This window comes from Danio rerio, chromosome 23, assembly GCF_052040795.2.
Source record: "Danio rerio strain M-AB ecotype USA chromosome 23, GRCz13ab, whole genome shotgun sequence".
NCBI classification, from domain to species: domain Eukaryota; kingdom Metazoa; phylum Chordata; class Actinopteri; order Cypriniformes; family Danionidae; genus Danio; species Danio rerio.
Window position 1 is genome coordinate 16,685,342 of NC_141043.1, and position 15,752 is coordinate 16,701,093.

The following is a 15,752-nucleotide window of genomic DNA, read 5'->3' on the forward strand; positions in this document are numbered from 1 at the left end:
AAATAATTCGACTACAGATGTCCATGTAGGTTAAACACCATCACTTTCTCCTGTGTGTATTTTGACTGAAACTCGCGCGTGCCCAAATAGACACTCCCACACCCTCCCACTTTAGTTCCTCCGACACTCCCACCTAAACAGAGCTGGACACGCCCACTTTTCTGACTTTTTCCAGAGTAGAGGTGTGAAAACACCCTGCTGAAACGAGGGGGTTTCATGGCCCTTTAAGGCCCCGTTTACACTAGTGCGTATTAGTTTTAAAACGGCGTTCTAGAATGAAAACGATCCGCGTCCACACTCGCGTTTTACCCAGCGTTTCTGAACTGCTCTCCGTCCACACCAAAACGCTGAAAACGCACATCACGTGACCACACACACACACTTTGGCAATCGCTGGAGCCCATCTACCCAGATGAGAGCTCTGCTAGTCGGACTTCTCATCAAGCATCTCCCGCTGGATCTAATCTCACTATATTTATTAAACGTGATATTTTATTCATCTTGTCGACATATTCCCTGACTTTGGTCACTGGAATCTATTACTTGTTCTCAGGTAACGTGTTTTGGCTGAGCGCAAAGATAAGTTAATGATTAATGTAACCACGTAGCCTACATTCTGTATATTGACTGATCGCTTGCCTTTATTTCCTATAATGTATAAACTTATTGTATGTTATACTTTTATAATGGCCATTATCGATTATTAAAACTGATATTCAGCAAAAGAGAGGGTGTGTTTCGTATTTTCACTGAAATTGAAAGGAGGCAGTTGTTATCGGCTCCGTTTTGTTATAAATATGCACACAGTGAAGATGACGCTCGTACAGCACGGCGCCTCAACATTTCTGCTGTCTGTTTAGTTGTTAATATTAAAATAAAAATAGGCAGTTCCTTATATCAAGTTTACATTTTATTGTTGAGAAAGTGAAACAACGTAGCCAAGGTGATGTGAATGAAGTTATAAAGTACACTGTTCCCTGTGAAGATTGACGCATGTCCTCGGTATGTTTTCCATATCAAACTGAGAAGAAGAGATGCAGCCTTGATCAAACTTGCGAAGTCTGAACTTACACGGAGAAGATTCAGGACTGAACTGTGTGTTAGGCTACTTAATATTGAGGAAAAGCCCCAATCAGAGAGGCGAATGTCTGCAGCCCCGCCTCCGTTTTCAGATGTCTCCGTCTTTCCCCATCCACACTGAGACGGAGCAGCAGCGTTTTAGAATGAAAACGGCCTCTCCAGCGTTTTCGAAACGCTCCGTTTTCGGCGCTCGAGAACTCCGGCGTAGTGTGGACGGATGGCGTAACCGCAGCAAAACTTATGCGTTTTCAAACTAAAACGCATTAGTGTAAACGGGGCCTAAGATTGTTGCACGTCTGTTAGTTCCCACCTCAGAAAGAGCCAGTTTTAGCTACTTGCACAATAAGGTAGTGTTCATAAAAAATAAAACACACCAGCAATTAAACTCGACACACAGAAACAAAAACCTCCCTGCCAGCTAGCACTTTGGAAGTGCAGAGCAACACAAACAGCTGACTTGCCGCACTTCTATATTTAAAATAACGAACTTCTTGAGCTGATGATAACAACGTGCATGTGATTATTGAAGTGCTTCTGACATCTGATCTTTTCAGAAACGGAAAAACGAGAGAGAAGATTGAAAAAACAAAGGAGAAGCCGAAAAAACAAAGGAGCAAATGACTCTTTCAGCAACCTAAAACTTGAACAAACTGCCATGTTTATTTATTATCATTACCTTTTGGACTATTATGAACTGAGAATGACAGAATTATTCTCTAACAGAGACTACATGAGCTGCTGAAGATTACAGACACAGATGAGGTGTTTGCACTGACTGTGGGCTATGTGTTGCGTGTTGTTTTTAAACCCGAATAAGGACTAAATGTATGATGTGTGTAGGTATTCTGCAATTGGGAACATATCTGAGACTATAAGAGTCTGCATGCATTATATGTTGCATTTATCGATTTATTTTATGTAACTGCAGACATTAAAGAAGGATATTTGGCATATTACTGATCTGCAGTTATAATCAAATCATGTTCATAGAATAGTTAGTAATAGTAATGAACATTTAAGTATTTATGTTTATAAAGCATTTAGTGAGCTTTACTTTGACATTTCCACGAGCAAGAATAATGTCGACTGAAACTTTCTGTCGTTCACCAGGCCCACCATTGGTATCCTTTTGGCAGTGGAAACGCAAGCCTGATAAATGTGACTCGTACCATACTGCAACGGGCTAATGCAGACGTTCATGTGCTACCTGGGTTGACAAAAATACATTTTAATAAAGGATGTAAACAGGGTCACTTAAAGATTGATGGTCATCAAAAATCCTACTGCTATCTATAGCCATTAATCCCCAGCTGGCAAAAGACTTCTTGGCTGTTTTTTTTTCTTCTAATTTGTCCCACTTGTTGGTGATCACTAGACCACAAGCATCTGGACTCATGTCACTAATCAGATGGCTTTGCTGCTGTGGTGTTTCTCTTGCAGTATTTTGGGAAAATGGGTTAGCAGCCCTTTTTACACAACATGGGCTCACAATCTGCCATGTGGCATCTACAGTATACCCGTTTAGAACTGATTTGAAGACTTTTTAGTTTTAGTGAGAGATGACAGACGTCAGGATGAAAGTTTAAGTGATAAACACTACATTTTAAAAGAGAAAAATTAATAGTTTCAGCTATACAAAAATACTGTACAGCTAAGAGGAGACTAAAGTCCAAATCTAGACGCACATTGTGGAAGTTCAACTTGACTGAGTGCTGGACACGTTCAAACAACTAAATAAAACAAATAAACACTGACACTAAATAAACACTCACAACAATCCAAGAATGAATCAAACAACTAAAATAAAACAAATAAACACTCACAACAATCAAAGAATGAATCAAGCTGTCCTAGATCTTACAGGATTTCACGTTATAGGCATTACGTACTGACTCAATGTGACAGGACTAGCTGCTGACGGTTATTGGTCTTTAACACATCCATGCTTTAAGTAGTAACGATAGAAGAGACAATGATGACACATTTACCTCACTCAAAGAGTATTTACGACAACAAAGCGTTGGCTTGTGTATAACGGAGTAATGTTGACGTTAGTGTCGCGCTAGCTGCTGTTGTTAGCTCGCAGCAGCGCACAACTACTCATCAAGTCAATGACTTGAAGACAGAAATTGAAACATCAGGACGTGAAAATGAAAAGATTTCAAGCCTCACCGTTGATGAAGATCTAAGCGTGCTGGATGAGCAGTGAACAGGAGCAGAGGAGAGTTGTTCGGCGTGCTGTACTGTACTGTGTGCTCGGCGGATTTGTGTGCTGTGCTCTCGCGTGCGGCGGTGCTGTGGTTGATTCCTCGCGCTGCCGGAGGAGGAGCTCACGAGAACTGACTGACAACCAGACAGATTGGACACTGCATGCTTCACACTGAGCTGAGGTCAGACATTTAGGTTACTCTATTATACACATGAAATGTTCTAATAATTTTCTAATAATAAAATACAAATAAAAACGTAACCAGAAAATCAAATTTATATGTGTATAATGTCTTATCTCACATTGTCAAACTAGTAAAATACACTGTAAAAAGCTAGGTTCCACACAGTCACTTCATGTTGTCCCAACACAATTCAATTAAGTTAACTTAATTGTTTTTACAAATTAAAGTGAATTGAACAGTATTAAACATTGTGCCTAAAAACACTTAAGAATTATGTTAAGCTAATTTTATATAGTTTGTAGAAGCAGCAAACATATAAATTAGAATAAAATAAAACATTATTATTTTTTAAATCATGCAACATTAAGAATTAAATGTACAATAAATGTTTAATTAACATAGAAATACATTCAAAAATGACTAAGTAAGTTACAAAATACGCCAAGTCACAAATTACTAATCAATATACATTTATTGATTTTCCTTTGGCTTAGTCCCTTTTTTTGTCAGTGGTCACCACTGTGGAATGAACCGCCAACTATTCCAGTATATGTTTGACGCAGCGGATGCCCTTCCAGCTGCAACCGAGTACCAAAAAACACCCATACACACTTATGCGCTATGGCCAATCTACTTAATACAATCCACTTTATACTTTACACTGCATGTCTTTGGACAGTGGGGGAAACCGGAGCACCCAGAGGAAACCAACACCAACACGGGGAGAACATGCAAACTCAACCCAAAATGACAACTGGCCCAGCCAGAACTCGAACCAGCAACCTTCTTGCTGTGAGGTGACAGTGTTAACCACTGAGCCACCAATAATAAAATTTAAAACAATTGAATTGAAGAAATTACTAAATAAATCACAAATTATGCAAAATGAGTTAAACATGCAATGGATATGGTGTGATCAAGGTTAAAATAAAAAGTAAATTGTAAATTATGCAATAATATTTAAATCTGCAACATAAATGTGCTAATTAACATCAAAATTGTGTTGCGAATTATGAAGCATTAAGAATTAAATAGGCAATAAATGTGCCTACTTTAAAAGTCATTACAACTTGTTTTGGTCTGCCTAATCGTTTTGTTGGAATAAACTTATGAATAAAAGTTGTTTTATTGATGGTAAATATTTTTGATTTAAACAATCAAGTTAAATTACTGGTTTAGTTATGTAATTTATCCATTGAGCAACTTGTAATTACAAAAAAATCTATCTATCTATCTATCTATCTATCTATCTATCTATCTATCTATCTATCTATCTATCTATCTATCCATCCATCCATCGATGGTATATGCAGCTATGAACAGTAAATAAAATTAAAGTGACCGCTTGACAATTGCCAGCTTCTCTGGATTTACTGGGTGAATTAAGTATATGTTCATATTTTCCCATTGTATTAGTGCTTTTTTGAAAGTATATATTTGTGTAAACATGTTTAACATTGGCTAAAAAATTATTACACCAAGCATTTTAAACTTTGCTTTATATAAATAATAATGGTTTGTATAACAAGTCTTAATTGCTAATTACAATTGTCTACTAACTTGTAATAAAACAAAGCAAAAATAAATAAATAAATAAAAATGTTACTACCATCTACACTGTAAAGAAATGCAGAGTTCACACTATTAATTCGTGTTAGGACAACATGAAGGAATTAAGTTAACTTATTAGTCTTTACAAATGTAAGTGGATTGAGCATAAAACAATTAAATTGTGGCAAAAATATCATGAATTGTGTTGTTTCAGCTCATTTAAATTAATTAGTTTGAAAAAACAGCTATTTTTTGAGTGCACTTAAAAAGTATCCAGTCCAAAATAAAACCAAACAACTGTTGAGTTTAAATGTTTGCATTTATTTCCTTGCATTTGGATTATATGTCAATATTTTTCAGAACTTGTAGATTTCAAGGGACCCCTGACATAAGATGGCAACAATGAAAAAAAATACATAAAAAAGTCAGCAATACTTATGATTCATAAGTAGATTTCCATTACTGGAAAGCAACAGGGCAGACAAAAAAATATAATACACAATACTGAGGAAGTCAATTGGTCAACCACTCATTAGTTGTACAAAGAAACTTACAAAAACAAATCAAATAAAAATAAAAACACCCATCGGCAGGATTATATCAATCCACAGGCTTATAACAAATGTCTCTTGTGTGTATGTGTGTGTTTAAAAGTGAATGACACTCAAATTTGCCTGAAGTAAGATTAAGCACATTTTTTATATAAACAGTAATGATCTAAATGAAAATCCTAACACCACAGGGCGAGAACACTAATAAAAAAGACCCCAGCTTTTCTCTCGTTCTCTCTAATCATTCAATAATCCGTATAAAAGAAAACCAATGGACCAAAGTAAAATCAATAACTTAAATTCACAATTACAATAACTTAAAAGGCATCTAATGTCTTAATTCAAAAATGCGTAGCCTCGAGAGCGACAGGAAAGTGAATAGAAACAAAATCAGAAATTAGAAGAAGAAAAGAAACAGACATACAGAGATACATGCTCGGTCAGCAAGTGAACAACATTCTGTGCTTATGTAATATGCGCCAGTGGAAAAAGTCCACAGATTTGAAATGCAACCAACATCAATTGTGTCAACAAAATAAAACAAAAAGGGATGGTTATAGGCGGAAAGCCCACAATTACAGTATTCACAACAGATCAAAGATTACAGAAAGTCTTTACTGTAAATGCAATAGTTTCATTTAAAAATAAAAAAGAACACGTATTGAAGCAATCGGTTGAGTTATTTACAAGATCACATGACTCTCATAGCCATTAGTACAAATATAGAAGTAAAATGCAAGTGTTTTCAGATTTAAAATATAGCTTTTGTATATTGTTATGCTCATATTTAACATTTGTTTTTGTTTTTTTTACTTTAACTACAGCAAAATACCCTTCAGTTCCTTTTTTAAGCTCTTTACCCAGAGGGAAAATGTCCCAAAAAAAACTGATTACATATGAAGTAACACAAATAATTATTTAGCATGTCAAGAACACAGAGGAAATGACAAAAAAAAACAAACGATATCAAAATACCTGCTAGGTCTATGACAGACAGCTAAGTGCTACAATGAAGCGTTATAAAATAAAAACCGTTGTTTGCATCAGATATCAGTTAGCTTGGATGTTCATCAGTCCAACAGACATGTGCCAGAAACATTAGCTTGCTTGATTTTTTTAGAGAGAGAAAGTAAAAAAACAAACAAACAGGCACGTGTATCTATTGGCGATCGAGTTTGAGCTGTTCTCTGGCGCCCTCAAGAGGACGAGGAGCAGAGTGCGATCTGCTGGACAGTTCCCAGGTCAGTGAGCAGTTGTCGGATGCGATGTTTCAGCTGAGGGAGTCGAGCCAGTGGATCTGGAGGCTCCAGCTCACCTGTGTAGTCCAGCCAACTCTCCAGCACTGCACGGGGGATTACAATGTGTTAAAAGAATTCAGATGTTTCAATATTTTACAACACTTTACAACAACTGCACAATATAAATCATTTATTAAGAATTAGCAAATAGCTCATCGGTTGTTAAGCATTAACTAAATAGACAGTAATAAGACTTGAAATTACTTCTTAAAAGAAAGATAACACTTTAGGTCACAATTCATGGTATTGACAAACTATTAACCAACACTACTGGCTTAATAATCTACTATTAGCCGTTTATTAAAAGTTAGTAAGGTAGAAGTTGCTTTGAAGTTTTGGGTAGGATTCAGGGATGCAGAATGAGATCATACTTACACTAACTACTAATGAACAGTTAATATCTTTATAATAGGCAGGTAATAAGTAAGTTGTTATTAGCATGAATTGTGACAAACCATAACATAATGTTTTGTTTGTGTTACCAAAACAGATAACTGAATGACAGGAGTGTCAAAATACAACATAAAATTTGATCAAATATAATTACTTTACAATATAATAAAACTTTTCAATGTTTAGTCATGGTTAAACATTGTGCAGTAATTAAATTTTTAGATTCAAATGCAAAGATTTATTTTTCATATGACACAGCTGAACAGATTTATAATTGTATCTTGATTTTTAAAAAAAAAAAAAATTTCAGAATCACTCAGTTGTTTAAACCGCAGGGTTGTAATGTTACATAATGTGTATTTATATTGCGCATTTATCGTGTATGACCATACACCCAAAGCACTTCTCTCCACACCACCACAAGTGTGCAGCATCCACTTGGATTAGGTTGGTAATCCTCCTTCATCCTCATCTTTGCATTAACTTGAATGCAATCTGCTTGTTATGTCGTGACGTAAGCAATACTGTTTCTGGGTCCAAGCCACTACTCATTTGAATTGAGAAAATATTCAGTTATGACCACATTTTAGTCATATCACATATTAAAGTGAACTTTATATAAACTCATGGTGGACACAACAGTTTCTGGACTTTCTGCATTACAGACATCAATATTTTAACAATTTATAAAAATTTTAATCACTTTCTGGCCATTGGATATTAGGCATGTTTATACAGTATATATTTATCTATTGTGATTGTGATTTTTAAAAGTATTACATCGCTTTGTAAATGTTTATTACTACCATTTGTTGAGGCTCTCCATACAGTTTGATGGAGCGCTTTTTTAACATTTATTGTATAACAGAAAAATACATTGGTACACATCATTTAAAGTAACAATGATTATATTATTTACAGTGGTGTCAATAAAGAATGAAAAAACAAGAAAAAAACAAGAGAAAAACAGCAACAGAAAACAAACAAAAAACTAAGAAATATCAACAGGTTATCTGACCTGAGGATAGATATATAATAGATAAAGACTGAGATTTAAGAGGGCAAAATAATATGATAATAGCGATTTAGAGATTTAATAGATTATATATATTAAAGGTCGTGCAAATGGTAAGTTTTGAGTGCTTTCTTAATAAAATAATTTAAAACTTTTTGTATAAATGCTATAAATATTGGCTTGCAATTTGAAAATTTACATCTAGGAATATAAAATCTGCATTAAAAGAAGGTTTATTATAAAGCAGATGTTAAAAATTAATAATAAAAAAACTAAATAATTACTCTTGGAGTCACAGAAAAATTCAGTGAAATAATATTTGAGATAAATAAATGAACATCTTGTCAAAATTGGAACACAGTTGCGTGACCAAAATGACAGAGGAAGAGTTTCAGTGTTATTCTAACAAAAGAAGCATTTTGTATCAAAGTTTGATCCAAATCTTTTCTTTAAGATGTTTTTGACTGAGTAAATGTTGTGTAATAATTTAAAATATATTTATTTTAGCTTATTAGTAAGGAAAATCTTTTGCTGTATGGACCATATACAGTTTGTAATAGTGCTTGGACCCGGAAGCTGCAATATTTAATTTGACTACACTGTAACAGGAGTTTCGGAAAATCTTCACCCTGGCCAGAGTTTACAGAAAGTGTCATCTGACACATGTATTTTATGTGGACAAACCAAGCGGCAACCTCCCACTCTCCCTTGTGAAGCAACTGCAACTGCAATTCATCGAAATTCCGCTAATCCTGGCTTCATAATAGAGCAGATTTCTATTGAGCCCACTGTTAAAATGGCCGACTTTACAGCAGAAAAAAAGGGGTAACAGCTTGGTACAATGAAAGATTTTGGCTCATATAGCTAATATTACCCCTCATAACAACTGTGAGAGGGTGAAGTTTTTTTATAACTCATCCATTTAGCTTATATTAAGTTATTATAAATAATAACACAGCATAATAACATAGTCAGTTGCCTTTTGGAATTATTTCTTGGCATGCTGTGCAAACCATTCAAGTGAAATGATATACTCATATACCATATCTATAAATGTATTTGTTTTATTTAAACTTTACAACCAAGCACATGTGGTCAGAACACAAACGCATGTAATCACATGTAATGAAGTTTTAACTGCTTCTCTCAAAGAAAACCCTGTCTAAGCAAAATGCTAGCAGGCGTCTATAGCTCCGCCTCTTAGCTCTTTTTTGGTATCCCCGGTTGGTGCGATGACGTGCGAACAAAATGGCAACGGTTGGCTTGTAGCTTTTTTCCCGTTCTTCAGACACCTATGGGTCACGGATACTACGTCCATACCTTTTAAAGTCTACAAACATCCAAACCACATAAAGCACATTTTATATGTGCTTAAAAGTCAAAAACTGTCTAATGTATATTATTTCAGAATTTATGTGTAACGAATGATGAACTAACTATTTGCTAATGATGCTTCAACAATTCTTAGTGTGCCATCATTATAAAGTGTTACCAAATATGTTGCTAACAAACTGTGTTAGTCTCACCGTCAAGTTCTCGCTCGATGAGGTCCATTCTGTGCGTGACCTCATCCTGCACCGCTTCAATGTGCTCCAGCAGATTGAGCTGCCACTGCTGGTGTAGCACAAGGTCAGGGTCAGGCTTGGGGTCAGGGGTTACAGGGTCAGGCTCCTCTTCCTTGATTTCAACCCCACAACTCTTTTCCTGCTCAGCGGACACCAGTCGTTTCATTCGGCTCTCCAGCTCCTGACAGCACAAACCAATGAGATGTGATTATTGATGCCCAAACAAAGAAAGATGTAGCAACTCAAATGTGGCACCCCAATTTACATGCTATCTAGTATTGGAAAATAGAATTAACAGTCCATGAATGCAGAAGTATTATGTCCCAAAGCTTGTATATTTTGTGTTATACAATCAAAAGTATGCATTTTACTTTACACGTCAAATACACACTTTTATAATGTAGTTGTCGCAAGGGGCATGTGGCTAAGAGTTGTTGGAACAGTGTGAGGCAGGTGATACGATCACTGAGCGTCACCTGTGTGCATCACCTGTCTCGAGTCCCACAGAGAAGCGGAAATAAAAAAGGACAAGGCTGTTTCTCAATTGCAAGAAGGCACAGAATGGACTTGAGTTCTTGTGGAAACCGGTCTTGCCAGGTCACCTCAGAAGACTTAACTCGAGAGACCATGAGAATAGAAATTGCGTCCAGTGAGAAATGAGATGCTGCATTCTTCCTGACTGGTCTCCTTCAGGTGTTTTTAATAGAAAATTATTTAAACATTACTGCATCCATACAACAATTTATTGTTTTCCTTCCTTTCAAAATATAGACTATGCATTAAGACTTTACAAAAATATGTTACACTATATAAATAAAACAGATTTTAATACGAATTTCAGCAAATATACACCCTTAATATGTTTGTGCCTTTATTAAGATTTCCATGGTCATGTTTACTTTCACAGTTTCATTTAGGGAAACTCCTGAGATAAATTATTTCCATCTCTGAACTTTAATAATAAACCTTTTTAAAATGTTGCGCTTTCCACCTCCAGTCGCAATGACTTTTGGAGAAAGTTCGGTGGTCAAGTCTGCATCAGTGCGTCCTCGATATCAAGAACATATCCGGGAAGTTTCATGCGTCCTTTGTTCTTGTGGTCTTGAGTATTGGAACTGAACTTTGGCAGTTGATGATGACGTTACACGAGAACACAAGGATGCAAGAATGCTGAAGAACGCATATTGAGAAACAGCCCAATTGACAACAGAGGTTGAAAGAAGTGGTCTGTAGCGAGGTTGGGTTTGAGCATTTAGGGGCTGTTTCATATGTATTTATTAATCATTCTTACTTTTCAATAAATGCGAACTGTCATTGTTTATTAAAGATACAAACCCATTGCTGCACATCAGCTGCATCTTCAGCAAACCATCTAATACGTGCAGCATAGATACTAAATTTGTTTACAAATAGACTATTAAATAAATAATTGAAAATAGTCTTCAAACTGGTGAAAGCTACATAAAATGTAGTGATTTGATCTGTGGATTTGATAATGATGTAACATTTGATAGTCCTAAGCTGATTAGTTGTCTGCTAACAAACAAACAAACTAACAAACAAAAAATTGCGAGCATGCACTGGCCAAGAAGCTTCTGTCTGTACTGTGCACTTGAACAAATATATACGAAACTGCCTGTGGCTTACCTTACTAAAGGAGCGATCAGCCAGCTTGTGCTGGTCGTGGTCCAGCTGCGTGCCGTACCTCTGCTCCGCCATCTCCAGCAGGTCCTCTGTGCTCCTGAGACTGTCCTCCAGCTCAGAGCCGCCCCGCGTCTCCACCACTAGTCTTCTCTCCACTGCTGGGTAGTAGGTACGGGGTTTCTGATAGCAGTGCTCACTGCTAATGTACGAGTCCTGAAAAGAGCAATGCGTCTCCATAGGCGACGGGGCTTCGCTCTTTAGTGTCTCAAACTCATTCTCTCCCATTTCAGGAGGCGAGGGCGGCAATGGAGTAGCAATGCCAGAGTCACCTGCCATCCTCCTCCGCAGGCCGTCTGCATGTTTCCAGGGCTGCCGCCAGAGCTTCAGGTCCGGATGGGCTTGTGTCCTGAAACAGGGTGCAGCTTTGATTCATAACTGAATAACTAAACGCTTGTGCATTGTTTAAATTTACGACCTTTTTGTTATGTTGGTGGCTGTTTTTGCCTGATTGATTTCCATTATAATGACATTTTTTGATTGCAAAGCCATGACACCATATAATCATGCATTCTTGATTGTTGCTGGTTTTCCTGGAAAATTTTGTAAATTTTATAAAAGGATAGAAATTTTGCCCAAAGTGTATAGTTTAGAATTAACTTTTATAAATCTTCAAAGTATTTTCCCAAAACAAGGTTCATACAGACACAATTTAATGAAAATGAAGAACTTAATTTTCCAGCACATTTTCCAGCACCTATTTTTATTTTCAAGACTGACACGTATTGACCTCCTGAAATGTATTCTCAGCAATCCACAAACACACTCCATATGAACTATCTATTGGTTTATACAAATAAAAAATAATATAAAATATAAAATAATACTTAATTAATAATATAAAATTATTACATTTTTAATGTTCTCACAGATGGAAAGAGAACTGAAAATGAGTACTCAAGTAAAAATACTATTACATTGCTAAAATAATAAAAGAATTGTGAGTAATACTAATATTGAGTAAAAGTACATAGTATTCTTTTAAAAAACTACTCTGAGTACTAATTAGTTACATTTAAAAACAAGTAAATCAGATTTTCATTACAACCGTTTTTTAAGTGTAAAATTGTAATTTTTCCGGCATGACAAAAGTATACAAATTCTTCTTGTTAATCTTAAGCATTTTTCAACAAAACAAGCCAATTTACCAGGTTTTCCAGCACTTGAATTTGTAAGAGCCAAATTTAAGCACTTTAAACACCTTACCCGAACCCTATCAAAATAAGATGTCACCAAAAAAATCAATCTATTTGCTGAAAAAAGAACGTTGTGGCCAAATGAAGACTCAAAATGACCTGAAAACCTCCCCAATAGCACACAAGAGTAAACAATAGGTTACATTAAGGTATTTGTTTTTATTACACTGCATTTAACCACAGGTACCTTACTACAGGAACATTTATTGATTTAAAAGCAGCGTTAGCAGCAAAAACCTGTTGTGAGGCAAGCTTGGTGGCATAAATACGCAACCCTTTGTGCCACACCATTCTCAAAGCCTATATGAGAACTTTAGAAAATAAAGACGCCCTGGAAGATTCCTTTAGTAGAAAGGGAATCCTTTAGTAGTCAATATTAGTCGCAAATTAATGCTTGTATATGCCTGAACTGATGCTTTATATAAACAGTTTAAAGTATAAAATAAAAATTACAGTTACAGTACAAACAACAGAACAGCAGTCAATATACTTGGTACGTTATAAACCAGCTTCAGATTTCAGCAATTCTTTTGTAGGAATATGACCAAATGTAACTTCTCTCAGCAAAATATGTTCTAATCTGTAGTAAACAGTGTTTAAAATTATTTAAATACTTTGTTTTTTTTTCACAATCATTAAAAACCTGACATTGCACCATACAATAACTTGTAGTGACTGTAGTTTTTTGCAAACATAATGACAAATAAAAATGTCTTTCAACTTATTTCAATGTATTATTTATATTATTCCCTTTCATGCAAATAATTTGCAACTTTTTGCATTTGTGGTTTTTGTCATTTTTTAGTACTGCTCTCTCCATTTCATTCATTTGGAGTCAAAAGTTAATTAAAGCAAAAGTATTCCTAGCATTCCAAAACATCAACACTGGCTACCACACAACCACAGGCTAAATAAGAGTGGTGTGAAACATGAAAAAATGATAACCCAATATGCTAAAAGCCCAGAATGAAATTGTGTGGAAAAACTCACTGTAGGATGCTCATCTTGAGCTGAAGGCCGTTGAGGACCTCAAACACTCGGTGGACGTCTCCTAGAAGCTGATGTGCTGCCGTCACCTTCTTACTGTTCTGGTGAGAGTAGTTCTCTTCCAGAAAAGACAAGCCGTACATGTGTCCACTGCTCAGCCAGTCTTTATCGTACCAGTACCTCTGACTCTGCCTCTGAGCTGCACATACAGACACACACACTTCTACATCACAAAACTGAATAAAAGATCCACAGAAAGGGTAATATACACAATCCAGACAAACTAATATCCACCCTTATCCTATGATTCATGATGTTTTGCTTGAATTATGAGAGTAACTTTTATTAAACTGTTAAAAACCTGTGAATTTTTTTTATAGAACTGGCTACAATGGCATTATTTGCCTCATAGTTCATCCATTCAATATATATATATATATATATATATATATATATATATATATATATATATATATATATATATATATATATATATATATATATATATATATAACCTCTAGAAACAACTTTCAGTTGACCCTTAATAAACCCAAAAACTCAAAACTCAAGATGAGTCTTTTCATCGCAGGATATTGGGAAAAAAACAACAACAAAAAAACTCATTGCTATATTTGATTGTCCTGCGATAAATATTTCAAAATCAAGTATAATTTCACCAGATAAGTTCAAAACAAAATCATAATTTTGGTATTTGATTAGGATGATTTTGTAGAGAAGTGTTTATGCATAAAATATAATACACCAAATCACAAGCATTGAAAAAACTGTAGAGCAAAGATAAAAAAAAAATAAAAAAAAAAGTGTTTTCTGGGAGTCTAGCAGTATTCAGCTACAAAAGTCAAATAATCAAACATGAATAAATACAATTAATCTTTCTTAAAAAGTTACACACATTATACCTTGTACCTTAAAATGCTTACACTGTCACAGGCAACACATGCAAATGATTTGATTCAATCAATAAATTATCATTTTTCGGTAAATAGATGGTTTAACTTTGCAATGACTCCTCAAATTATGTTTTCAACTGTGACTCAAGTGATGTGACTACAAATGCATATTGTGATATCAATGCTGAAATGATATATTTTGTCCAGCCGAATTTTCTACAGCAAAATCATGGATGTGTTAAATATTATCTTGAAAGATTTGGATTTCTGCTTTCCAATCCATCTCATCATGGACCAACGTTTATCCTTTTCTCATCATCTTGTTTCTCATATTTTTTTATTAAATATAATTATTTGATCATTTGAATGAGTATTTAACTGTGAATTGATTTTAATTAATGAATAAGTTAACACATTGCTTAATATAAGAATGTTCAGTGCATTTGCCTATCTCTTTATAACTATTTTTAGAAGCCACAAAACTAGGTCAGAGGTCACGGAGACCTTGAGTGGAACTGAGGGCTGAGGACTGGAATCAACTATTTCTATTGTTATTTCTAGTAGTTATTACTATCTAAAATGTCTAAAGTGATTTTGCTATTTTTACGGTTAAATCTTTTAAAGTGATTCTACTTTTATTCAAGATAGACTTTGTGTAGTAAGAATATAACTGCCTGAATGTAGATTATATCGGTTTTTAACCAGTTTTGATAAAGACGGCTGAGAGTACACTCAGCCTTGGATAAGAAACAGATTATACTTTAAGTGTGTGTGTTCCATTTGATTGTTGATCCGTTTCACAGGTCTGGAGTCAGCTCTAATCAGTCTAAGGGATGTCTGACGTTTATGCTTAAGATATTGTTCAGAATATATGCACAAACCCCACGTCGAAATTTTCCAAGTCTATCTGTGTTTTAACCAATCAGGTTAGAACACCTATATGTATGACGCAGTTAATGACGTTATAATTGTTATTGATTGATGATTGTAAGCAGAGTGGCCTAGGAACTCATTGCGAATGTTGAAGCTGGCTTCTGCGGATGAAACTGCAAACGATCTTCAGTAAACTTGATTTATTTATTTAAATCTCTGACTCCGGCTCTTCTTCATC

General features: G+C 35.2%; 2 protein-coding genes across 6 annotated transcripts in view; both read right to left on the bottom strand.

Moving 5' to 3' along the window:
• ndrg3b (ndrg family member 3b) overlaps positions 1–3,379 on the bottom strand; it is a 158,586-nt gene extending 155,207 nt beyond the window's left edge. For all 4 annotated transcript variants that reach the window (XM_087305245.1, XM_087305246.1, XM_087305243.1 and 1 more), the window contains exon 1: positions 3,253–3,379. The gene's annotated coding sequence lies outside the window, so the exon portion shown is untranslated. The remainder of the gene's footprint in view (positions 1–3,252) is intronic.
• A 1,945-nt stretch (positions 3,380–5,324) lies between these two features.
• Positions 5,325–15,752, bottom strand: part of phf20b (PHD finger protein 20, b) — a 44,027-nt gene continuing 33,599 nt past the window's right edge. For both annotated transcript variants that reach the window (XM_087305582.1, NM_001004114.1), the window contains 4 exons: positions 13,734–13,929; positions 11,494–11,896; positions 9,808–10,027; positions 5,325–6,917 (listed from right to left, as the gene is read on the bottom strand). In XM_087305582.1, the coding sequence (XP_087161708.1) occupies positions 6,772–6,917; positions 9,808–10,027; positions 11,494–11,896; positions 13,734–13,929 (965 nt within the window). In that variant the 3' untranslated portion in view covers positions 5,325–6,771. The remainder of the gene's footprint in view (positions 6,918–9,807; positions 10,028–11,493; positions 11,897–13,733; positions 13,930–15,752) is intronic.